Source organism: Macaca thibetana, chromosome 1, assembly GCF_024542745.1.
Source record: "Macaca thibetana thibetana isolate TM-01 chromosome 1, ASM2454274v1, whole genome shotgun sequence".
Lineage (NCBI taxonomy): Eukaryota > Metazoa > Chordata > Mammalia > Primates > Cercopithecidae > Macaca > Macaca thibetana.
In genome coordinates this window covers 83,609,002-83,635,759 of record NC_065578.1, presented here as the reverse complement: position 1 = coordinate 83,635,759, position 26,758 = coordinate 83,609,002, and the positions used below count along the sequence as shown (strand labels likewise).

Sequence of the window (26,758 nt, the reverse complement as noted above, 5' to 3'; positions counted from 1 at the left end):
CCACCTCCAAGGGATTCTAAGACGTAAGACAGCCACGCTCACCAATCACTTGGATGCGATCATTTTAATCTTCTTCTTGCTCTATAGTACTGCCACGACTGGCTAGAAATGGTACCCAGACTCCTTAATTGCCCACGGAGCTACAGCATGAAACTAACGAGCTGTTCATTAATGCATCCATTGCTGGCTCTCTCCTTCCTGTGGCTTCTGTTCCTGGTTTAGAAGCAGAATTAACAAGTTTCTCCTAAGAGGCATATCTGTCCTGCAGCAACCAGCTCTTTGAACATTTAACTTCATTTTCCAAATCATTCCAGAAAACACTTAGTGGCTCTGGGCCCAGACCTGACCCCTGCAGATCCCATTTACAAAGACTGTCAAAGACAGATGAATCACCACCAGTAAGTTCCTTTTGCATTTGGCTTCCAAATATGGGAGTGGCTGGGCAATGGTGGGTCATTAGACTTTTGCAAATTAAATTCCCCCAAAGATATATTTCACTAATGCAACTGAAGGACAGTGTGTGCCCCTGACTGCAGAAGCTAATCTCAGAGAGACAAAAACCTGTATTCGGTCGGGTGCGGTGGCTCACACCTATAATCCCAGCACTTTGGGAGACCGAGGCGGGTGGATCGCGAGGTCAGGAGTTCAAGACCAGCCTAGCCACGATGGTAAAACCCCGTCTCTACTAAAAATACAAAAATTAGCCGGGCGTGGTAGCGGGTGCCTGTAATCCCAGCTACTCAGGAGCTGACTCAGATAATTGCTTGAACCCGGGAGGCAGAGGTTGCAGTGAGCTGAGATCACGCCAGTGTACTCCAGCCTAGGCGACAGAGCGAGACTCCGTCTCAAACAAACAAACAAACAACAACAACAACAACAACAACAAAAAACCCCACCCTGTATTCATGTAGGATATTTGTTGAGGACAGAAAGAAAAGACTGCTACCAATTGGCCTTTTTTTCCTCATATTCATCATACCCACTAGGTATAAAAAATGATGCTCAAGTCTGCTGCACATTCCAATGCAATATGCTAGCTTGTTTTCTTTTCAGCTGAATCTACTTGCAATTTTCAATTCCTGAATGAACTCACTGTTTTTCTGCTTTTTTTGTTTAGATCGGGTTGGGTGTGTGTTTGGCGGGGGGTTACGTTAACGTAAGTGTAAAGTTGCTGGTTTTAAGATATTAGGGAATGGAAGAGTAACAAATTGGAGTTTTCATCCTCACTAGAAGTGGGTAAATGTGGTTTTTAAAACACACACATACTACATTGGCCAAAGTAAAACATGTTGGCTTAGATTCCACTGAAAAGTGGCCAGTTTGTGACCTCACCTTTAAATCAATTCATTCAATCTCCTCTGCAGAGTCTGAACCAGAGGTTCAAATGTGGGGGTGGCGGGGAGTAGCAATTACTTTCTCAAATTCCTTCTGATTCTGATATCCTGTCTGCTTCTCTGGTTGAGAATAATCAAATTCCACATTTGCCAATTCTCGTATAAATCTTTGCCATTAAATATATTGCCATCAGGGCACACTCACAGCCATGAAGTGCTTCCCCACACAGCACATGTATCTGCTACTCATTGCAGATCCAGATCACATGAACGGAAATCCAGTGTGATATGAAAAGGAACCAGACGTCTCTGGTTTTTACAGCTGTCTGGAGAGAAAGGCTGCCTACCTGCTGAATTTCAAGTACTTCCGGCCTCTCTTTTTGGCCTATTTTGATCACATTGGTTCTCCCCTAAATAGAGGGAGATGAAATCACCTTGAGCTGTTGCCAAGGTGTGCAGGCCTGCCTCTCCTAGGCCTTTATGCTGAGTGTAGGAAAGGCAGACTATCTTTAAATTGCTAATTTTGCCTGAAAGTTCTCATCAGAGACTGAAGGATAATTTTATACTTTTCTGTTTGCTTTTCAATTCCCCTCATCCCCAAGTACTCATAGAGGAGTCCAAATCTGAGGTTTAGTTGACTTAGTTGAACGCAAGTTCAAATCTCGAGAAAAAATACCACCAAAGACACCCTTTTAGTGTCATTTGCTATGAGTGTTTAGTGGTCAACTGACAGCGGTAACAGCAAGTTGTCTTTCAATATCCGTTTTCCGTTATCTACAGAATAATGGAAATTTGAATTTTAACTGGGCTCATGGTTTCCAATAAAAACATGAAATATTTCAAGTAATGTGATTGACTTCCAGTCCACAAGATATGAAAGGAAGTAGTAGGTACAATTTCTTGGAAGTATCCTTAAAGGAAGTTCTGTTCCTTTCCCCTTTCTTCTCCCCACTGGTCGGAATTCAAATGATGATGGCAAAAATAGCATCTACTTATGAAATGATTCTGGGAATGGATGTCATGCATGATGGAAAAAAAAACACAGGTGGAAACTGTGTTCTTACCATCATGTAGGGCCGCACCACCTCTGGTCCCGCTATCTGGACATTTACATGAGAGGGAAGTAGGTGTCTATCTAGTTTATTCATTGGTGGGTGTGGGAGAGACAGTTTCCATCACTCACAACCAAACCTATTCCAAATGACTACAGAACATATCAGGTGGGTGAACAAAAGCAAGGCTTAGAAATACCTCATACTATCCCTTTGAGGTAGAGACGGGTCAAACATCATCATGATTTTACTGCAGAAAACTCCTTCACAGAGGTTTTCATCAAGATCCTCATTCCGTCTTCCTTCTGCTTGATCCAGGAATCCCTTCTTTCCTATCCAGGTTTCCAGCAGCTGCCGTTCTCACTTTTTGTCTCCATCACTCCTCACAACACTTAACTATATATTTTGCCTTTTACTTGTGTTTTCTGTCTTAGGTAGACTGTGGTAACTTGGAGATAAAAAAAAAAGTCTCTTTTGTAACCACTTTTCCCACTTACAGTGAAAACAAAGCATTACTTAAATTTCAGATACTCCGTACGCTCTATAATTGAATTAATTTGGAATGCATTTTTAAACCCACCTACTATCTATACCACTTCCTGTGTTTTTTTCACTGTCATCTTCAGACTTTCTGTTCTTTCAAGAAATTATCTCCACAGGGGACTGAATTATGGTATTCTCTAAAATAGGAACTCTTAACTTGAGGAGGAGGAAGAGGGAAATTATGAGTCCACCAACTCTCTGCAAGTTTTGTATGTGGAAATGTGAGCTTCTGTCTGCAGAGAAAGTCAGTAGCTTTTATTAGAATTTCAAAAAAATCATGACCCCGCCCTGGCCTACAGCAAACAAAAAAAATCTTTGGCTAAAATAATACCTAAAATTGGGGATGAGAGAAGAAATGAGATCCACTTGAATGATTCACTTTAAAAAGAAGATAAATCCACACATAGATTTATATAGTTTCTACCCTTAAAGTTTTTTCCCCCCAAAATGCTTAATTTTCTTTCCCTGGTTTCCAGGAGACCTTAATCCTTAATCCCAACTGAAGAAGCAACCAAACAGAAAAGATCAAAGATACACTGGCAAGAAACTGAAGCAATGCTTTATTGCAAACACAAAGCACCAATTCAACAAGGCGTTGACACACAGATATTGAACAAATGTCTCTTTGAACAGAGATGTAGCAAGCCCACTTTTTCCAAGCTCTTAAAAACAAGTACTTAACCCAGGAACTGAACAAAGCATAGGACAATTTAAAAAATTACACCATCATGAAGGAATATATAAAAAAATATTCTGTACTAGTAACAAGGCTTTTTGACCTGTAACTCTCAGCAAACTTCTTCAGAAACAAATTATTATAAATAAAACCATGAAGTTAAAAAAAATCCTTTCTTCAGAAACAAAGAACCAATTTAAAAGAAAATCTATGCAGAAAATATCATTACCCCATTTGAAAGCTAGCTGAATATGGATGGATATCCTCAGTACACAACGGAGCTTCTCTTTTCAGAGCTATGATTCTGCTCCTGAAGGGGCTGATGCATGTTCATTTCAAACACTGCAGCATATCCCAATAAAACCTTAATAAGGTCAAGTGGAGAACCCTCTATAAAAAAGGGTGTCGGCAATTCCATCCAAGTAACACAAGCTCTAAGGAGCAGAGGAATTCAAGGGAGACAGCAATCCCTTTCGTCTTTCTCCCTCCTCGCCCAATTTTCTTGTTTTTACTCATCCTACATCTGTAACCAAAAGATGGTCATTCAATTAAATTCTTTTATAAAGATTTTGGGAAAGCAATCTATAAAGAGATGAGGAAAATCCTTATGATTTCAAAGCCTTTGTGGGGAGGAGTGTCTAATCGTGTCAAAGATCGTTCTATTTGACAAACTCCATGAGGAAAACCACCCTGTGCGCATCTTGTCCTTGCTCCTCCTGGCTGATTTCAGGTCAGCTGATGAATTGCCTAGTCTATCCAATAGGATAACGTTTCATTTGATTGAAATTCTTTACATATACACATGTATGTATTCTGTTTACAAAGTTTCATCACATGAAACTAACTTATGTCATTATGTATTTTTTGAGGTTGAAGACCCCAATTTGTACTATGAAGAGTTGTTCTTTAAATGCTTTGTCTGCAGAGGTTTTACATGATATTCGTAGATTTTCAGAGCAGGCCCCAATTTTAACTGAAGTCCTGTCAACACATCATTTCTTGTCATCAATAGCAGGGATTTTCCATCAATTTCCTATAACGGAAGCAGAAGGTAAAGCCAACATGTGAGTCCAAAAGCTCAAGGATAATGAAGAAAAAAGGAAGTTCAGAAGTAAAAGTCGTACCAGTTGTGCCCAAGCTAAAAATATAACATTTGTAGTAGTGCCAAAATGGAAAAAATGCAATCCTCTGTTTTTATCTTACATCTTTTAGCTATATTTTGGCATTAAACACAATCCATAGCTGATCTTGCTTTCAGGATCCTATCACAAACATCACATCTTAAAAAGCAGATAGCAAGCTTACTGCATGTACCCTTAAGGATCAAAGATGTTGCTTCTGAAAAGAATAATGACACTTTCCATTTATAAAATCTATTAAAGTTTATGCAGAATTTTCCATGAACTTAATTTCTAAAACAACTCTGTAAATTACAATGGGCAGAGATGATCATATCTATTTTACAGGCAAGCCAAGGATCAAGCAAGAAGTTCACCCTCTAAGATCAAGAAATTAGGAAAGGGGTGCACAGAATTTGAACTCTCATATACCTGCAGCCAAAGTCAATGTTCTTTTTATAATCCCCCTCTGCTTCTCTTGATACTTAAATATATGTTTTTTAGATGGTCCTATGGGGACTAGAGTCTTGGGTTTCCTGGAGTCTTCACGATTGCAACATTGGGCATTAGAAAAATGACTCACCCTCTGGGAGACTTTCCTGCCCTTTAAAGGGGGAACCATCCTGCCTCAACCCAAAAATCAACCTCTCCAAGATGAGTTTCTCTACCACACTCCCTCTCAAACTTCCAAATAAGGCAGTGAGGGGTAGGGCCCGGGCCCTCCCAGCCGAAAATCCCTTCCCTGTTCTGCTCAGAGTCCATTCCCTGCACCCTTAGGCAGAGTCAGGTACGCTGCACTCCAGGTATTTTGGAGAGACTACAAAACTTTGGGTGAAATAAAAACAGGCTTCTCACAAAAGAGATGGGGATCCCAAATATGCAAAGTGGTTTGAAACTTTTGGAAAGGAAGCACTGAGAAGAATGCTGAATGCCACATTATTTTTGTTATTGTTTGCTGTGGGGACCTTGTGTCTCTTAAGAACCTGAGCTGGTTCTTAGGTGACTTGGATTCAAGAGTTAAACCAGCTGTGCGCGGTCGGTGAGTCATGACATTTCTGTTCATGGTTATACCCACATATTTCTGTACCTACCTCCTCCACTGACCGACAGACATGGGGACACCGTGTGTAGCTGCAACTACATAAAACAGACTCCCTCCCACACCATCCCCAGGGCAGCTCCTCCAACTCTCATGTGCCTTGCTTGCCAGGCTGGGAAGAAGATGTGCTTTGAATTCCTGAGTGTGTGGGAGAAATAGCAGCAGGCTAGGCGGCTGAAGAAACACCCACTTTGTGACCTTAGGCAAGTCCCTTCTCTTCTCTTTCCTCCTTGGTGGGATTTCTGACAAGATTCTATGAGAAACTGCTCTTGCAAATGCTCCCTGAGCTATGAGTTATACAATCACTTGTCATTATCCCTTCCATCATTCTCGACAGGACCAGATCCTCGTTTTACTTGTCACCCACCTAATATGAACCAGAGCAGAACAAGGAATTACTTCTCCCTGGTCTATGGTGGTTTTGAGTTTGGGAAATCTTTATTCTGTCAGCTATCAGAACACAAAATGTCTCACATTAATTTGTGAGAGACTGTAACATTAAAAAGCAGCTGATTCATAGTACAAGAGCAGGAAATTCCTTAAGGACAAAGGAATTGACTCAATAATCCTAAAGTACTTTTCTTCCTATTAGCCAAGTAGTAATCCTAGAGATTGCCGATTAGTGAAACCTGCACGTCTGAGACTTGGCAGAGGAGCCGCTGGCCCCTGGAAACCACAGTAGCCGTGCTGAAGACACTGTGAGGTCAGAGACCGAATTAGATGTGAGCTTAAAGCTCACGCTGTGTCTTGCACACTGGCTCGGAATGTTATACTGAACAGCAAAGCCCTCCTGCCCTCTATCTTTCCTCGGCTGTCGTGTGCTCACACTTCACTTACTACATGTTTTAAACAGACATCAGGAAGAGATGACACTGCTTTCATTTCTATACACCAAGAAAACTTCCTCGACTAACTCAAAGTGAATTTTTAAAAAACCTTTGCTGGCAAAAAGTCCTTTGACAACTCAGCATTTCTGTCAAAAGCCAACTATGCCTGTGAAAAATGCTGAAATTTGGATTTTACTTAAGACAAAATGGAAAAATCATGTTTCATGCTCCAGTCTGATTTTCCCATTGTTCAGTAGCCACACTGCAGTTCACCTCAGACCAGGGTTGGTAAAAGAAAGCTCCATCTGGAAATCCTCATTTTAGAAATGTTGAAATAAATATAGTTAATTCATACATACAACCAAACATTCCTCTTAAACCCTGACTAGAGCAGCTCAAAGGAATGAGAGTGGAATAGAGCATAATGAAAGTGAAGCTTATGGTCAGGCAAGCTGCAAACTGAATCCTGTCTCCAGAAACTGCTATGTGACCCTGGGTAGGGGACTTAACTGCCCTGAGCCTCAATTTCCTCACCTTAAGATGGAAACAAACCCATGAAGGACTTTAGAGATTAGAAATGATGGATGCAAAGCACCACCCACAGTGCCTGACATGTAGGAGGTTCTCAGTGACTATTAAGTGGAAATGGATAGGCTTTGAAAGAAATGGGATGTGTTCTGATTCCAAATCCACCTTCTGCTTCCTTTCTGCCAGTGTGCTCCCCTTTGCCAGAAAGATGTAGGCATATTCCTGTTTAGGCTCAGAAAATTCACTGAGATTAAAAAGTTCAAAGACTACATAAAACATTCGTTTCATAAAAATTGTACACACAGGAAAGTTCCCTGATTAAGAAAGCTAATAATTTGATACATAACTTCCATGGGATGCAAGTGAAATCCAAATTCTGCCAACAGCATGCTGTACTACAATGAGCTTGGGATTGGAAACTGGAAGACAGGTTCTAATGCAGACTCTATCACTAACTTTCCATAAGGAACAACTCCTCTGGATCCCAGTCTGTATATTAACATAAATGAAGGGGTTGGAGTGTGACCAACTCCAGCTAAACAAAACAAAACCAAGATTTTGCATGTACATCATGATGAGGTCCAAAACAAAAAGATATTTCATGTCTTGGGAATTGTGTGTTAACTGATAATCATTTGTTAGTGTCAGTAAAACTTTCACATTGATTGTGTCTTCATGTAAAAGTAACCTTCAGGTTTTTGTTGGGCAATAAAAAATGTTTACATACTTATTAAGTTCCAGCAAGTACTCATTCATGGAAGTAGAGTTTAGAGATGATAGGTTTAAATTTCCAATGATGGCAAGAATCTAGATTTAAAAATAAATGAGTAGGATGCATAGATATTACAGCTCACTAGCTAAGCATGTGATTTAGACTAAGACACTACTTTATTGCTTATTAGTGGGGCCTAGGGCACATTACTGAATTTTTCTAAGCCTCATTTTCTTATCTATGTGATGGGGGAAAGTAACTACCATATTTCACTGCTGAAAGTATTATTGAGATAACTTTTGTGAAGTAGAATTCCTGACATGCACTGATCACTCAATAAATGTTAGCTATTGAAAAAAGCATATAAAAGCTGGGTCTGGTGGTATATGCCTGTAGTCCCAGCTACTTGAGAGGCTGAGGTGGGAGGATTGCTTGAGCCCAGGAATTCAAGGCCAGCCTGGGCAACATAGTGAGATCCTATCTCTAAAAAATTAAAATTAAAAAAAGTATAAATTTTAAAAGCATATAAAGATCTTAACCCATTTACTTTTCACTCATTCTCTCTGCCAACATTAATCTATACCTAGGTAACTGAATTGAAGCTATTTGTGATATGGTCCATGGGAAATGTATAGGAAAAAAGAATAGGTAGGAACAGAAGCAGCAAAGAGAAAAGAGCCTAGGAAGAGACAAACAGTAGCCATCAATACAGGCAACTAGGCAATTACAAGGTAGGGCAGGAAAAAACGTTGAAGAGAAGTCAATGGAATTTATGATGGCAGGGCTCTGTGCTGACTGGGAAGGCCATATTTATGGTGGTGGCCTCTACTGTCCCAGATGGTGCATAAGGGAAAGGAGGCTCAATTTAGAATCAGAAGACCGGGGATGGATGCTCTACCCCGCTACTTACTAGGTTCTTATGCAACATCAGGCACATTATCCCCCTCCTCTGTGAAATGAGAGGTTTGAACTAAGCTGACCTCTGTCCATTCTCGTTCAACACATTCTCAAATTCCAATTCAGTCTTTCATAAGCATCAAAACACCCCAGCCTCATATGAAAATCTCCCTGTTAAAGAACACAGTGGCAACTTCTTACCAATGATGTGGAGGAATCTCATGAAACAGTCTTTCTTTTTCTGCTTCATTCTTTCCCCTCACATCTTCCAGCACTTTCTTTGTAACAACTCTCTTGCCATTTACTGTCTGGCTACAAGTGGTGACCAGTCTGAAGTTTCTCATTCCGCTGCTTACAAAGGGTTCAAATGTCTCAGAGGTAGGGGTACTTGCTCTGGAGCCCAGAGATACGAAAATGGAAAATCCTGTGTCCAACATGGGAGTCACATTAAAGATGGAGGAGTGGAATCTCCTGGCTTTACCCACAAGGCCAATGGAAAAATTATCTCCTGAGAATCCTGAGAATGCATAGTTCTTCCTCCAAATGTTTTTTGTCTCTGCCATCTCCTCTGTTTCCCTTTTGGTTCGGTTCCTTCTGGATTTGTCATACTCATTTCCTGGCATCAGACAAGACCTCATAGGCCTCTTGCTACTTGTTTGAATTTCTTCTCAGATGCCTCCTTGTTCTCTGGGTTCTTGTCTGGGTGCACCTGCAGAGCCAACTGGTGATAAGACTTCTTAATATCAGAGGAGGAAGCATTTTGAGGCACACCTAGTGCTTTGTAGTAATTCACCATGTTTCTTTAAACAGCATTTCCCCACCAAGTCAGGGTTTATTTTCGGAAGAATTTCCATATAAGGTTGGAAAGGAAGATGGTGAACTATTCAAGTTTACACCAAGGCCTTCTGAATACTATCACATGGCTCTTGGGATAAAGTATCTTCTGGAGAGAAGTTCCTCTTTGTTGTACAGATCTTTCACATGCCTCCACCCCCGCCCCACCCCCTGTCAGCAGCTCCTTGTGGGTGGAGTGACTATGGGCTCAACATTCCCAGCCAGTGACTCTCAGCTGATGGCTGTGCTTGCCTTGCCTTCCTATTGGTGGGAAATTTAGAGTGGATAATATACACTTTGGGGAGGTTTCACCTTATTTAAAAATGAACACTGAGCAGCTTATTCAGAGGGAAACTATTTGTGTGGCTCAAATGTCTTTATTTCATTTGTTGAAGTAACAGTCACAAGCAAAATGGCTTTTGCACTTAAATCGGATACAAAATCCATTTTGGCTCACTGTAAGGGCTAATGCTTTCAGTGACTTCATGAGTATTTCGTAGTGTTAGTTAATATTTTCTGCTGGCACAAAGTAAGTGATAAAGGGTCTGTATTACAAAAAACAAAAAACAAAAAAACCCTTAAACACATTTCTGATGAAGGAAAATAAGTAAAACCCATTTTATCAAATGAGAAAACTGGGTCATAGAGATGAAACTAGGCAGATGTTTAAAAATAATAGATTTACAAAATATAGCTAGAATTGAAAACCTCCCATAGATTGTCAAATAAGTCTTCTTCAGCTGATCAAAAAAATTTTTAATTTTAATTTTAATTTTATTTTAAGTACATGTGCAGGATGTGCAGGTTTGTTACATAGGTAAATGAGCGCCATGGTGGTTTGTTGCACCTATCAAACTATCACCTAGGTATTAAGCCCAGCATGCATTAGCTATTTTTCCTAATGCTCTCCTTCTCCCCACCCTACCCCTGACAGGCCCCAGTGTGTGTTGTTCCCCTCCCTGTGTCCATGTGTTCTCATTCTTCAGCTCCCACTTACAAGTGAGAACATGCAGTATTTGGTTTCTGTTCCTGCATTAGTTTGCTGAGGATAATGGCTTTCAGCTCCATCCATGTCCCTGCAAACGACATGATCTCATTCCTTTTCATGGCTTCACAGCATTCCATGGTGTCTATGTACCACATTTTCTTTATCCAGTCTATCATTGATGGCCATTTGGGTTAATTCCATGTATTTGCTATTGTGAATAGTGCTGCAATGAACAGACATGTGCATGCATCTTTGTGATAGAATGATTTATATTCCTTTGGGTATATACCCAGTAATGGGGTTGCTGGATCAAAGTATTTCTGATTCTAGATCTTTGAGGAATTGCCACACTGTCTTCCACAATGGTTCAACTAATTTACATTCACACCAACAGTGTAAAAGCATTCCTACTTCTCCACAACCTTGTAAGCATCTGTTGTTTCTTGACTTTTTAATAATTGCCATTCTGACTGATGTGAGATGGTATCTCACTGTGGTTTTGATTTGCATTTCTCTAATAATCTGTGACGTTGAGCTTTTTTCATGTTTGTTGACTGCACTAATGTCTTCTTTTGAGAAGTGTCTTTTCATGTCCTTTGCTCACTTTTTAATGGTTTTTTTCCCTTGTAAATTTGTTTAAATTCCTTGTAGATTCTGAATATTAGACCTTTGTCAGATGGATAGATTTCAAAAATTTTCTCCCACTCTATAGGTTACCTGTTCACTCTGATGATAGCTTCTTTTGCTGTGCAGAAACTCTTTACTTTAGTTAGATCCCATTTGTCAATTTTTGCTTTTGTTGCAATTGTTTTTGATGTTTTCATCATGAAATCTTTGCCCGTGCCTATGTCCTGAATGGTATTGCCTAGATTTTCTTCTAGGGTTTTTATAGTTTGGGGTTTTACATCTAAGGTTTTAATCCATCTTGAGTTAATTTTGTATAAGGTGTAAGGAAGGGGTCCAGTTTCAGTTTTCTGCATATGGCTAGCCAGTTCTCCCAACACCATTTATTAAATAGATAATCCTTTCCCCATTGCTTGTTTTTGTCAGGTTTGTCAAAGATCAGATGGTTGTAGACGTGTGGTCTTATTTCTGAGTTCTCCATTCTGTTCCATTGGTCTAGGTGTCTGTTTTTATGCCAATATCATGCTGTTTTGGTTACTGTGGCCTTGTAGTATAGTTTGAAGTCTGGTAGCATGATGCCTCCAGCTTTGTTCTTTTTGCTTAGGATTGTCTTGGCTATATGAGCTTTTTTGTTATTGTTGTTCCATCTGAATTTTAAAATAGTTTCTTGTAATTCTGTGAAGGGTCTTTCACTGTTAGCCTTTTCAAAATTTATCTCTGGACTTAAGAACTAAACTGAGCAGCAGCATCAAAACAACAAATGCTTTTAAAAAGGGAGCTGCTGGTTGCTCTTTTTGCAGGACACACAACTACAGATTTCCCAGGCTTCTTTGAAACTTAGTGTGGCCATGTGACTAAGCTCTGGCCAATGAGATGGGAAGGGATGATGCATGCCTCTTTCAGGCTCATAAAACTACCTGCACAGGCTTCTTGCTCTTTTTCCTTATGCTAACTTACGTCAATGCCCAGATGATCTTGAAAGCTATTCAACTGATAACAAGGCCTCCTTCACCTGAGTCTTTGAATGACAGTGAAGCAGAAAATCCCCACTAGCTACCTTGGACTATTTGTAGGAGCAAGAAATAAAATTCTACTATAATTAAGCCATTATACACTACTTGTCATATCTGTTGGTCTACTTTAATACACCAAACATTCCTACAATTTCTCCTTCACCTTTACAACATCTTCTTATCACGTCGTCAACTAAAGGAGTCCTATATCTGCAACGTTGAAAGCCCAATATCCTGTTCTGTCTCTCACTCCTCACTCTCATTAAACCCACTTTTTCATGTCAACTCCACTGTCTCCAGGGTTATCAGTCCCTTTCTGACTCCTTTTTCATACCAAGTCTGAACCTGATGATTGGCCTGGGAACCATTCTTTTATTAGCCCTCTAAAATAGCCCTCTTAAGCCATTAGCTTTTTGCAGTGTCCATCCCACAAACCCCCCATCCAGGATGAGTCCAGCAATCCAGCTTCTCTAACTCCTCTACCTAGTGCAGCTGCGGAAAAAAATCAAGAAACCATGAAGATAAAACACCACACATTTGCAGTGTACCAATTGCAGCTGGCCAGTAGAATACCTCAACTGTTCTTTTGTTATCCTTGGTCATCTCCCTCTCCCATCCCCTTAGTGGCCATTCTTAACCTTCACTGCTCTCCTCCAGTTCCTTATTAAATTTGTACCAATCCCTATCCACCCCAAGCAGAGGAGCTTGACTCTTGTTTAGCAAAGGAAATAGAGACTGTAAGGAACTCTGTTAATGTCCATGAAGACAAAGTGTATTAGTCAGGGTTCTCCAGAGAAACAGAACCAATGAGATACTGGTTAGATATGACCAACCTGCATGCTGGGAAAAGAGGAAAGCTAGTGGTATAATTCAGTCCAAGTCTGAAGGACTGAGAATGGGAGGGTGAGGTGGGGCTGATGATGCAAGTCCAGTCAGAGTCTGAAGGCCTGAGAACCAGAAGCTCTGATTTCCAAGGGCAGGAGACGATGGATGTCTCAGGTCAAACAGAGTGATTTACCCTTTCTCCACATTTTTACTCTATTAGGGCCATGATGGGATTAGGTGATGCTCACCCACATCAGTTAGGGCCATTTTCTTTATCCCGCCTACTGATTCAAATACTACTCTCCTTCACAAACACCCTCACAGATACACCCAGAAATAATGTTTTGCCAGCCATTTAGGCAACTCTTAGTCCAATCAAGATGACACATTAACCATCATATAAGGACAGTCTTATTTATATCTGTACACAACTTCACCTATGCCCCCAACTCAGAGGAAGAGAACCCTGTCTTGCTCGGTGCTAATTCCTTAATATTTTTAAAAATAAAACACTTGAATATTTTATTGACCAAACTGAATCATGACATATTTTATGACTGGCATTACATTTTAAAAACTTTATTGGGATAAAATTCATATAACATGAAATATGCCATTTTAACCATTTTTAAGTATACGGTCACATTGATTACATTTATAGTGTTATGAATTATTGCCGCCATTTTAAAAACACTTCCTCCATCCCAAAAAGAAATTATCCACCCATTACTTAATAACTCCCTACTCCCCTCAGCCTCTGGTAACCTCTAATCTACATTGTATCTGTATGAATTTGCCTATTTTAGATATTTCATGTAAGTGGAATTATGCAATATTTGTCTGGCTTATTTCGTTTAGCATGTTTTCAAGGTTTATCCATGTTGTAGCACATATCAGAACTTCATTCCTTTTTATGGTTGAATAATATTCCATTATATGTATACAGCACATTTTAAAAATCAGTTCATCTGTTCATGGACACTTGGGATGTTTCCACCTTTGGTTATTGTCAACAATGCTGTAATAACCACTGCACAAGTACAAGTATCTGTTTAATTCCCTCTTTTCAATTCTTTTGGGTGGAACTGCTGGGTCATACAGTAAAGCTATATTTAACTTTTCGAGTATCTGCCAAATTATTTTCCAGAACAGATGCACCATTTTATAGTTCTACCCGCAATGTACAAAGAAATTTCTCCACATCCTTGCTCCTCCATATTCTTTTGACCTCATCCCTTTCTATATCCTCAGGGAGTTTGCTTCACTTAACTTTTCTCAATTTATTTCAATTTTAATCTGTCCAATTCTTTTAGCTACTTTCCTGGATGTGAGTAAGTCTGGATGTCTCCTCTCTTAGAAGAGAACTCTCTTGCCTACATGACTCTCTAGTTGCTGCTTCTCCCATACTGGCCTGCCTCCCACTCACTCCTCAACTTGGAAGGAAAGTTCCTCCCCAGCTGATATGTGTGCACCCTGACATGCTGCTGTGGCTGCTGGCATGCATGAGCAAGCACAGATCCCATTGCCACTGGCCCACTGAAACTCTGTGGCCAGCATCCCCCATCGGAGTGTTGTGGCCAGCAGACAGAGAATACCTCGACCCCTCCAGTAAAGGAGGTTGCTAACCACAAGGGGCCAGAGAATAAAGCTGTGACCCAGTACCAACCCCCCAGAGTTACAGCATGCAGCCCAGAAGTGCCAAGCCGAGCCTTATCCCCTAACATCTTGCAGAAATGAAGACAGTCACCTTATACCACAATCAAAGCCCTAAGGGCATTAAAGAAAATAAAGGCAAAAAAATCACATCCAAAGGACAGCAATTTCAAAGATTGAAGAAGCATGAGCCCATAGAGATGAAACAAAACAAAACAAAACAACAACACAAAAAACAAAAACCAAATCAAAACATATAAAAAAACCTAGTGCAATAACTCTGGCAACTCAAAAAGTCAGAGTGTCTTCTTACCTCCAAATGACTGTACTAGTTCCCCAATAATTGTTCTTAACCAGACTGAAATGGCTGAAATGACAGACATATAATTCAGAATATAGATAGGCATAAATATCATTAAGTTTCAGGAGAAAGTTAAAACACAGTCCAAGGAATCTACGGTATATATGGGAACTGAAGATGAAATGGTCATTTTAAGAAAGAATCAAACTGATCTGGTAGAGCTTAAAAACTTACTTCAAGGTTTCATAATACAATCTCAGCAGAATAGATCAAGCTGAGGAAACATTCTCAGAGCTTGAAGACTGGCTGATATGGTTTGACTGTGTTCCCACCCAAGTCTCATCTTGAATTCCCACATGTTGAGGGATGGATCCAGTGGGAGGTAATTGAATCATGGGGGCAGGTCTTTCCCATGCTGTTCTCAGGATAGTGAATAAATCTCAGGAGATCTAATGGTTTTAAAAAGAGGAGTTCCCAGCCGGGCATGGTGGCTCATGCCTATAATCCCAGCACTTTGGGAGGCCGAGGCAGGTGGATTACCTGAGGTCAGGAGTTTGAGACAAGCCTGGCCAGCATGGTGAAACCCCATCTCTACTAAGAATACAAAAATTAGTTGGGCGTGATGGCAGGCACAAGTAATCCCAGCTACTTGGGAAGCTGAGGCAGGAGAATCACTTGAACCTGGGAGGCAGAGGTTGGAGTGAGCTGAGATCATGCCATTGCACTCCAGCCTGGGTGATAGAGTGAGACTCCATCTTAAAAAAAAAAAAAAAAAAAAAGAGAAGTTCCCCTGCACAAGCTCTCTCTCTTTTTGCCTGCTCCCATCCACATAAGATGTGATTTGCTCCTCCTTGTCTTCCTCCACAATTGTGAGGCCTCCCCAGCCATGTGGAACTGTAAGTCCAATTAAACCTCTTTCTTTTGTACATTGCCCAGTCTTGGATATGTCTTTATCAGCCGTGTGAAAATGGACTAATACAGTAAATTGGTACCAGTAGAGTGGGGCATTGCTGAAAAGATACACAAAAATGTGGAAGCGACTTTGGAACTGGGTAACAGGCAGAGGTTGGAACAGTTTGGAGGGCAGAAGAAGACAGGAAAATGTGGGAAAGTTTGGAACTTCCTAGAGACTTGCTGAATGACTTTGACAAAAATGCTGATAGTGATATGAACAATAAGGTACAGGCTGAGGTAGTCTCAGATGGGATGAGGAACTTGTTGGGAACTAGAGCAAAGGTGACTCTTGTTATATTTTAGCAAAGAGACTGGTGGCATTTTGCCCCTGCCCTAGAGATTTGTGGAACTTTGAACTTGAGAGAGATGATTTAGGGTATCTGGTGGAAGAAATTTCTAAGTAGCAAAGCATTCAAGAGGTGACTTGGGTGTTGTTAAAGGCATTCAGTTTTATAAGGGAAACAGAGCAAAAAAGTTCAGAAAATTTGCACCCTGACAATGTGATAGAAATGAAAATTCCATTTTCTGAGGAGAGATTCAAGCCAGCTGCAGAAATCTGCATAAGTAATGAACAGCTAAATGTTAATCCCTAAGACAATGGGGGAAATGTCTCCAGGGCATGTCAGAGGTCTTCATGGCAACTCCTGCCATCACAGGAGAGCCTAGGAGGAAAGGATGGTTTTGTAGGCCAGACCCAGGGTCCCCGTGCTGTGTGCAGCCTAGGGACTTGGTGCCCTGTGTCCCAGCCACTCCAGCCATGGCTGAAAGGGGCCAACATAGAGCTTGGGCCATGGCTTCAGAGGGTGTAAGCTCCAAGCTTTGGCAGCTTCAATGTGGTGTTGAACCTGCGAATGCACAGAAGTCAAGAATTGAGGTTTGGGAATTTCTGCCTAGATTTCAGAAGATGTATGGAAACACCTGGATGTCCAGGCAGAAGTTTGCTGCAGGGGCAAGGCTTTCATGGAGAACCTCTGCTAGGGCAGTGTGGAGGGAAATGTGGGGTTGGAGCTCCCAGACAGAGTCCCTACTGAGGCACCGCCTAGTAGAGCTGTGAGAACAGGGCCACCATCCTCCAGACCCCAGAATGGTAGATCCACTGACAGCTTGCACTGTGCACCTGGAAAAGCTGCAGACCAGCCATGAAAATACTAGCCATGAAAGCAGCCAGGAGGGAGGCTGTACCCTGCATAGCCACAGGGGCAGAGCTGTCCAAGACCATGGGAACCCACCTCTTGCATCAGCATGACCTGGATTTGAGACATGGAGTCAAAGGAGATCATTGTGGAGCTTAAAGATTTGACTGTCCTGCTGGATTTTGAACTTGCATGGGGGCCTGTAGCCCCTTTGTTTTGGCCAATTTATCCCATTTGGAATGGCTATATTTACCTAATGCCTGTACCCCCACTGTATCTAGGAAGTATCTAACCTGCTTTTGATTTTACAGGCTCATAGGTAGAAGAGACTTGCCTTGTCTCAGATGAGACTTTGGACTGTGGACTTTTGAGTTAATGCTGAAATGAGTTAAGACTTTGGGGGACTGTTGGAAAGGCATGATTGGTTTTGAAATGTGAGGATGTGAGATTTGGGAGGGGCCGGGGTGGAGTGATATGGTTTGGCTGTGTCCCCACCCAAATCTCATCTTGAAATCCCACATGTTGTTGGAGGCACCTCGTGGGAGGGAATTGAATCATGAGGGCAGGTCTTTCTCATGCTTTTCTCATGGTAGTGAGTAAGTCTCAGGAGATATGATGGTTTTAAAAAGAGGCAGGAGTTCTGATGGTTTTAAAAAGAGGAGTTCCCCTCACAAGCTCTCTCTCTTTTTGCCTGCTGCCAACCACATAAGATGTGACTTGCTCCTGGTTGGCTTCCACCATGATTGTGAGGCCTCCCTCCCTAGCCATGTGGAACTGTAAGTTCAATTAAACCTTTTCTTTTGTAAACTGCCCAGTCTCAGCAATTTATATGTCTTTATCAGCAGTGTGAAAATGGACTAATACACTGGCTCTCTGAAATAACTCAGTCAGACAAAAATAAAGAAAAAAATTTAAAAAGAATGAACAAAACTGTTAAGAAATATGGGATTATGTAAAGAGACCAAATCTACAACTCACTGGTGTCCCTGAAAGAGAGGGTGAGAAAGCAAGCAACTTGGAAAATATATTTGAGGATATTGCCCATGAAAGCTTCCCCAGCCTTGTTAGAGAGGGCAACAGTGAAATTCAGGAGATGCAGAGAGCCCTTGTGAGATACTACACAAGATGACCATCCCCTAGACACACAGTCATCAGATTCACCAAGGTTGAAAAGAAATTAAAAATGTAAAAGGCAGATAAAGACAAGGGGCAAGTCACATACAAATGGAACCCCATCAGGCTAACAGCAGACTTTTCAGCAGAAACCCTACAAGCCAGAAGATATTGGAGGCCTACATTCAGCATTCTTAAAGAAAAGAAATTACAACTAAGAATTTCATACACAGCCAAACTAAGTTTCATAAGTGAAGGAGAAATAAGATCATTTTCAGACAAGTAAATGCTAAGGGAATTAGTTACCACCAGACCTGCCTTTCAAGAGGTCCCTAAGGGAGTGCTAAATAAGGAGAGGAAAGACCATTACTGACTGCCACAAAAACACACTTAAATACATAGACCATTGACACTATAAATCAAGTACACAATCAAGTCTGCATAATAACTCGCTAACAATACAATAACAGAATCAAATCCATACATATCAATAGTGACCTTGAATGGAAACAGAGTAAATGTCTCAATTAAAAGGCACAGAGTGGCAAGTTGGGTAAAGAAGCAAGACTCAACTGCATGCTGTCTTCAAAAGGTCCATCTTACACGTAATTACACACACAGGCTCAAAGTAAAGGGATGATGAAAAATCTACCTAACAAATGAAAAACAGAAAAAAAGCAGGGGTTGCTATTCTAATTTCAGACAAAATAGACTTTAAACCAACAATGATTTAAAAAAAAATGACAAAGAAGCGCATTATATGATGGTAATGGGCTCAATTCAACAAGAAGATGTAACTATCCTAAGTATATATACACCCAAAACAGGAGCACCCAGATTCATAAGATGAGTTCTTAGAGACCTAGGAGACTTGGATGACTGCAAAATAATAGCGGGAGACTTCAACATCCCACTGCCAGTTTAGACAGACCATCAAGGCAGACAACTAAGATATTCGGGACTTGAACTTAACACTTGACTAAATGGACCTAAAAGACATCTACAGAACTTTCCACCTCCAAAATGGCAGAATATATATTCTTCTCATCTGCATATGCGACATACTCTAAAACTGACCACACAATTGGCCATAAAACAATTCTCAGCAAATTCAAAAAAGAGGAAATTATACCAACTGTACTCTCAAACCACAGCACAATAAAAATACAAATCAATAAGAGGAAGGTCACTTAAAACTGTACAGGAAATTAAACAACCTGCTCCTGAATGAGTTTTGATTAAACAAAGAGATTAAAGCAGAAATCAAGAAATTATCTGAAACTAATGAGAACAAAAATACAACACACTGGAATCTCTGGGACACACCTAAAACAGTGTTAAGAGGAAATTTTATACTGCTAAGTGCCTATGTCAAAAAGTTACAAAGATCTCAAATTAACAACCTAACAGTACACATAGAGGAACTAGAAAAACAAGAGTAAACCAACCCCAAGGCTACCAGAAGACAAGAAATAACTAAAATCTGAGCTGAACTGAATGAAATTGAGACACGAAAAACCATACAAAAGATGAACAAATCGAGGGGTTGGTCCTTTGAAAGAATAAATGCCATATACAGACCATTAGCTAGACTAATAAAGAAGAAAGGAATGAATATCCAAATAAATAAGATCAGAAATGACAAAGAGGACATTACTATCAACCCCATAAAAATATCTTTTAAAAAACCCTCAGAGACTATTACAAACACCTTTATGCATACAAACTAGAAAATCTAGTTGAAATGGATAAATTCCTGGAAACACAACCTCCCAAGATTAAAGAAGGAAGAAACTGAAGCCCTAAACAAACCAATAATGAGTTCTGAAATTGAATCAGGAATAAAAAGCCTACCAACCAGAAGCAGCACAGTACCAGATGGATTTATAGCCGAATTCTACCAGATGTATAAAGAAGAGTTGGTACCATTCCTACTGAAACTATTCCCAAAAATTTAGGAGGAGGGACTCCTCCTTAACTCATTCTATGAGGCCAGAATCATTTTGATACCAGAAGCTGGCAGAGATACAACAAAAAAAAGAAAACTTCAGGCCAATATCCTTGATGAACATAGGTGCAAACATCCTCAACAAAATGCTAGCAAATGAATCCAGCAGCATATCAAAAAGCTAATCCACCACAATCAAGTAGGCTTTATCCCTGGGAAGCAAGGTTGATTCAACATATGCAAATCAATACATGTGATTCATCACATAAATGGAACTAAAACCCCAAACCACAAGATCATCTCAATAGATGCAGAGAAGGCTTTCAATAAAATTCAACGTCCCTTCATGTTAAAAATCATTAACAAACTAGGCATCAAAGGTAAATATCTCAAAATAATAAGTGCCATCTTATTATTGACACGAGAAACCCACAGTCAGCATTATACTGAATGGGCAAAAGCTGCAAGCATTCCCCTTGAGAACCAGAAGAAGACAAGGATGCCTACTCTCACTACTCCTATCCAACATTGTACTGGAAGTCCTATCCAGTACAATCAGGCAAGAGAAAGAAATAAAAGGCATCCAAATAAGAAGAAAGGAAGTCAAACTATTCTTGTTTGTAGATGATATGATTCTATACCTAGTAAACCCCATGGTCTCTGACCAGAAGCTGCTTGAGCTGATAAGCAACTTCAACAAAGTTTCAGTATACAAAATCAATGTGCAAAAATCAGTAGCATTCCTAACAACAACCATACATTAACAGCACCTAAACTGACAGCCAAATCAGGAATGCAATTCCATTCACAATTGCCACAAAAAGAATTAAATACCTAGAGATACAGCTAACTGGGGAGGTGAAAGGTCTTTATAATGAGAATTACAAAACACTACTCAAAGAAATCAGAGATGACACAAACAAATGGAACAACATTCCATGCTCTTGGATAAAAAGATCAGTATCATTAAAATGGCCATACTGCCCAAAGCAATTTACAGATTCAATGCTATTTCTATCAAACCACCAATGACATTCTTTACAGAACAGAGAAAACTATTCTAACATTCATATGGAACCAAAAAAGAGCCCAAATAGCCAAGGGAATCCTAAGCAAAAAGAATCTGGAGGAATCACTTTGCCTGACATCAAACTGTACTACAAGGCTACAGTAACCAAAATAGCATGGTACACATAGACCAGTGTAACAGACTAGAGAGTACAGAAATAAAGCTGCACATCTATAACCATCTGAGCTTTGATGAAGTCGACAAAAACAAGCGATGGGGAAAGGACTTCCTATTCAACAAATGGTGCTGGGATAACTGGCTAGCCATATGCAGAAGATTGAAACTGGACCCATTACTTACACCATATATAAAAATCAATTCAAGATGGTTTACAGACTTAAATGTAAAGCCTAAAAGTATAAAAACCCTGGAAGATAAACTAGGAAATACCATTCTGGACACAGGCCCTGGCAAAGATTTCATGATATAGACGCCAAAAGCAATTGCAACAAAAACAAAAATTGACAAATAGGACCTAATTAAACTGAAGAGTTTCTGCATAGCAAAAGAACTATCAACAGGGCAAATAGAAAACTACTAAATGGGAGAAAATATTTGTAAACTATGCGTCCAACAAAGGTTTAATATCCAGAATCTGTAAGAAACTTAAACAAATTAACAAGCAAAAAAACAACCCATTACATATTGTGCAAAGGACATGAACAGACATGTCTCAAAAGAAGTCATACATATGGCTAATAAGCATATGAAAAAATGCTCAACATCATTAATCATTAGAGAAATACAAATCAAAACAATGAGACACCATCTTGCACTAGTCAGAATGGCTACTATTAAAAAATAATGAAAACAGATGCTGGTGAGGTTGCTGAGAAAAGGGAATACTTATATAGCAGTAGTGGTGGGAATGTAAATTAGTTCAGACATTGTGGAGAGCAGTTTGGCGATTTCTCAAAGAACTTAAAATAGAACTACCATTCAACCTGGCAATCCCATTACTGAGTATATTCCCAAAAGAATATAAGTTGTTCTACCATAAAGACACTTGCACCTGTATGTTCACTGCAGCACTATTTACAATAGGAAAGATATGAAACCAACCTAAGTGCCCATCAACAGTAGACTGGATAAAGAAAATGTGGCACATATACACCATGGAATACTACATAGCCATTAAAAAAGAATAAGAACATGTGCTGCGCAGCAACATGGATAGAGCTGGAGGTCATTATCCTATAGGAACTAATGCAGGAACAGAAAACCAAATACCTTACATTCTCATGAGTGGGAGCTAAACATTAAGCACATATGGACACGAAGAAAGGAACAATAGACACTGGGGCCTACTTGAGGGTGGAGGATGGGAGGAGGGTAAAGACTGAAAAGCTGCCTATTGGATACTATGGTTATTACTTGGTGATGAAATAATCTGTACACCGAACCCCTGTGACACACAATTTACCTGTATAACAAACCTGAACATGTACCCATGAATCTAAAATAAAAGTTTAAAAACTTCAAGTTTTTTCCTTATCAGTTTTCAATTTTCTTGGCTACTTTCTTATTATTAGCATTACCAACTTACTTGTGATTTCACCTCTTTTCTAAATTTTCATGGGCTGAAAGGACACATCAGCAGAGATTGAGTTGCCACTTCCCCTGTTCATTATGCTATAAACTATTCTAAGCGTTTCAGTAGCCTTTAATTGTTAAAAATTATCAGGCATCAAAGCACCTCAAATATTTTCAATACTTGGTATGATTAGATGCTGATGAAGTAAATCAAGTTATTCTCAATCTGTGAGGTTTTAACTGGTCTAATTCAAAGCCAGATTTGCTATGAAAGGTAATGATGTTTAAGTTTCACCTTAACAAGTTTGTATCCACAATTTTGTAATTTTTTTTTTTCACCGAGGGCTGTTAGAATTGCATAAACTTGGCCGGGCGCGGTGGCTCAAGCCTGTAATCCCAGCACTTTGGGAGGCCGAGACGGGCGGATCACGAGGTCAGGAGATCGAGACCATCCTGGCTAACACGGTGAAACCCCGTCTCTACTAAAAATACAAGAAAATTAGCCGGGCGAGGTGGCGGGCGCCTGTAGTCCCAGCTACTCGGGAGGCTGAGGCAGGAGAATGGCGTGAACCCGGGAGGCGGAGCTTGCAGTGAGCCGAGATCGCGCCACTGCACTCCAGCCTGGGGCACAGAGCAAGACTCCGTCTCAAAAAAAAAAAAAAAAAAAAAAAAAAAAAAAAAAAAGAATTGCATAAACTTTAGGCTCCACAAAACCTGAATTTGTCTCTGTTCTAATTAGAAATCTCCATCTAGAATCACTACAACTGAATTCAATTTGGCCGTGATTAGAACACTATGCTCAGGGTTGCTCTGATTGGCCTCTCTGCCCTATGATTCCATTTTGAGGTAGTTAGTATTACTTGGCAATATGTAGCCATAAGAAATTTCATTTATTTTTTATTAAGCCAGCAACTTCAGAAACGTATCAAAAGTTAGCAATAAGCCATCTGTAAAGAGATGTCAATCTTTGCATTTCAAATGAATGACTTAAGCAACCAGTTTCTTATTCATGTGGTTTGAGAAAAATGAAGAGATAATAGAGTAAAATTAATTTGTCACCTTGAGTTGCATATTACTTTGTCATGATTATTTCAGAGATACATATTGTTCTCAAAATAAAATCACAAATGTTGCTTGTAAGTTTGAGAAATCTGAAAAATATGAACTGTATGACATTGATTGGCAGATCTCTGTCTTCCATCTTCTTCTTATATATTCTAAGTATGTGAGTCAAACAGACAAAGACATAGAAATGAAGTGACTATACCACAACAGGCAGAGCTGTCTTTGTGACTTGCCATTAGGGTCCAATTTGAGTCGTGAAGTTACTGTACTAGATTGCCAGAGTTCCTTAAATGGCAACTAAAAGCACTGCCCATAGTTGGCTTTATAACAGAGAAAACTGCTAATTTAGCCTTCAGAGTTTGACAAAGCAAACTTTATCCTAAATGTTCTCTGTGAGGAAGGGAGGGATGCTTTTGAACAAGATTAGTCAAAATAGTCCCTTAAAAACCAAAGCTCTTATCAAAGTAAAATTCTTGAGGTGCCTTTGACTCTGGAAAGCTAAGCAGTCCATACCCATGGACAAGTGTCATTAAAAACAAAAAATCTATTCACAAAAGTTCAACTGTGTCTCAAGTGGTTTTGCGCCCTGTGTTGTGCACTGAAAGCACACTTCTTGAGGACCAGTTTTAAGATTACATGTTTTGACTCTTAAAGCAGGAGCTTGAACAGTATTCTGTTTGTTTAACTCAGTATTAACTTTATAGAAATCTGAGTCCTAGAAGGGCAGATTCTCCAGGACCATCCACTAACCATGAGTAAACTGGAAGAAAACATATCAGAAGTCATGACTTTCATTCATTTCCTTCACCACAGCCCAAAATGTTTGCCTGCTAGAAGGCACTTGGGAAAATAGCCACCATACCACAGTGTCTGTGGGAAAGAGAGATGGTACTAACAAGGCTGTAATCACTGCCTTCTCCAGGGCTCCCACTGCCTCCTGCTTTCATAGGTCAGTGAACCCTTTGGAGTGCTAGCTGAATGAGTCCAGTGGGCCAGACTCCCTACATGGTGAGCAACTGCAACCCTGATGACACAGACCACATGCCAACCCAAGGAGTAGTGACATCGACATCGCTGTCCAAAACATACATGCTGTTGACACTGGGTTATTCATGATGGGCTAGGCAGGGACTTAGGCCTTAACTCTTGATGATTCTTTTGACTTGTAATTGTGACTAACACAGAAAATTCAAAAGAGGATTGCCAGAAGAAAATTTAATGAAGATAATTGCAGCAGAGGAAAACTTAACGGAGATCATTGTTCTGTGACAGTGGGGTGCCTGCACAGGGAAAAGGAGGTTAGGCAAAGACCACCACCTTAATCCAGCTGCTTCTCCATACCACAGGAACACAGGACAAATCTTGCCCTCCGAGAAATCTTGCTCAATGGTCTTACATCTTCCAAGAGGTCATGCTGCTAGAAAGCCACATCCGAGTCTAGTTGCCACAGCCATACAGTTTCCAATACTGTGCTATGAGACCATACCACAAAGATAGATACTCTCCTGGAAGTCAGGCCATCTGATGGCGGACTTGTTTGCCATCAATATCAGTATTTTAGTCAGTTCAGGCTGCTAGGACAAAATACTGTAGATTGGGCAGCATAAACAACAGATATTTCTCACAGTTCTAGAAGCTGGAGGTCCAAGACCAGGGTGCCAACATGGTTGGGTTCTTGGTGAGGGCTCTCTTCCTGGCTTGTAGAAGGCTGTCTTCTTGCTGTATTCTTACACCCAAGAGTAAGCTCTCTGGTGTCTTGTCCTCTTCTTATAAGAGCATTGATCTCATCATGGGGGCTCCATCCTCATGACCTCATCTAAACCTAATTACTTCCCAAAGATCCCACCTCCGAATATCCTCACTGTGGGTTAGGTTTTCAACATAAGAGTTTTGGGGGGACATAAAACTTTCAGCCCATAGTAGTCAGCCATGAAACAATAAGTTCCCCACATCACTGGCAACCATGCTGCCCTTTCTGGACCTGCCCTTTTCAAAAGTGGTTTAGGGGATGCTCTCCATCCCTGCCCTGCTTCTGTCAAGTGGAAGGGCAAAGCTTTCCTGAGGAGAGTTTAAGGAGGCAGCTGTTCTAACTGTTTCTCAGCTGCTGTGACCTTGCATGTACCTGCATGTGTCTTGAAAGGGCCATGTGCTTGGGCTGGAGATGGCCTGTATCTTCTCATCAGGATGATGAGTGGGTGCTAACCGACTAGGTTCATTGCCGGGAAGACCCCAGAGGCCATGCTGATGGCCTCTGTAGTGTGATGATGAAAGAGGCAGGTTAACATAGTAGAGGATCCAATTCTCAGTCCTCATGCATATCATAGCAGTGACTTATCTTACCAGCCTAAGCCTGGCCAGTGATTCCCTCCCTGCCCTCCACCTCCTTTAATGGAAAAGGAGAAATGAGAGATTTGAATCACTGCCAGAGACTAATTCAAGGCAGACTCTTCCCCGACCCAATCACCCTTCCATGAGAATGAAGAGAACTCAAGCTTCTGGACTATGCTTGCAAAACTCTGATCCTTTGAGAATTCATTTCTCGGGCTTCCGAGTTGGCAGGTTGAACATAGCAGCAAGACGATGCTCACTTCTCCCTTGAAGGATTTCTGAATGAAATGCTTTAGAAGAGTTTATTCCCGTTATGGTTCCCAGTGTCCATGGGGACAGAATGAGATCATCCATGGGAGAAGGGGCCTGCTCGTGGGCCAGGCTCAGAGTTGGCAGTTCCATTTCTGAGGTACCTCACAGAACCTGGAAGGTCCAGAGAGCATCGTGTGCCCCCAGTCTGGGATGTCTGCCTCCAAGGAGTCTGAGCAAAAGCTCAACGTGCAAAGGGCTTTTGGTCAGCTGGGAATCTGGCCAAGAGACCTTTTAGCTAAGTATTTTTTTTTTGTTAACCATTTACAATACTACTTAAAT

The 26,758-nt window shown here is 40.5% G+C and overlaps 1 protein-coding gene across 2 annotated transcripts in view; it reads right to left on the bottom strand.

Annotated features, from left to right (window-relative positions):
- Positions 1-3,473: 3,473 nt before the first annotated feature.
- Positions 3,474-26,758, bottom strand: part of SAMD13 (sterile alpha motif domain containing 13) — a 50,263-nt gene continuing 26,978 nt past the window's right edge. For both annotated transcript variants that reach the window (XM_050806088.1, XM_050806099.1), the window contains exon 4: positions 3,474-4,638. In XM_050806088.1, the coding sequence (XP_050662045.1) occupies positions 4,495-4,638 (144 nt within the window). In that variant the 3' untranslated portion in view covers positions 3,474-4,494. The remainder of the gene's footprint in view (positions 4,639-26,758) is intronic.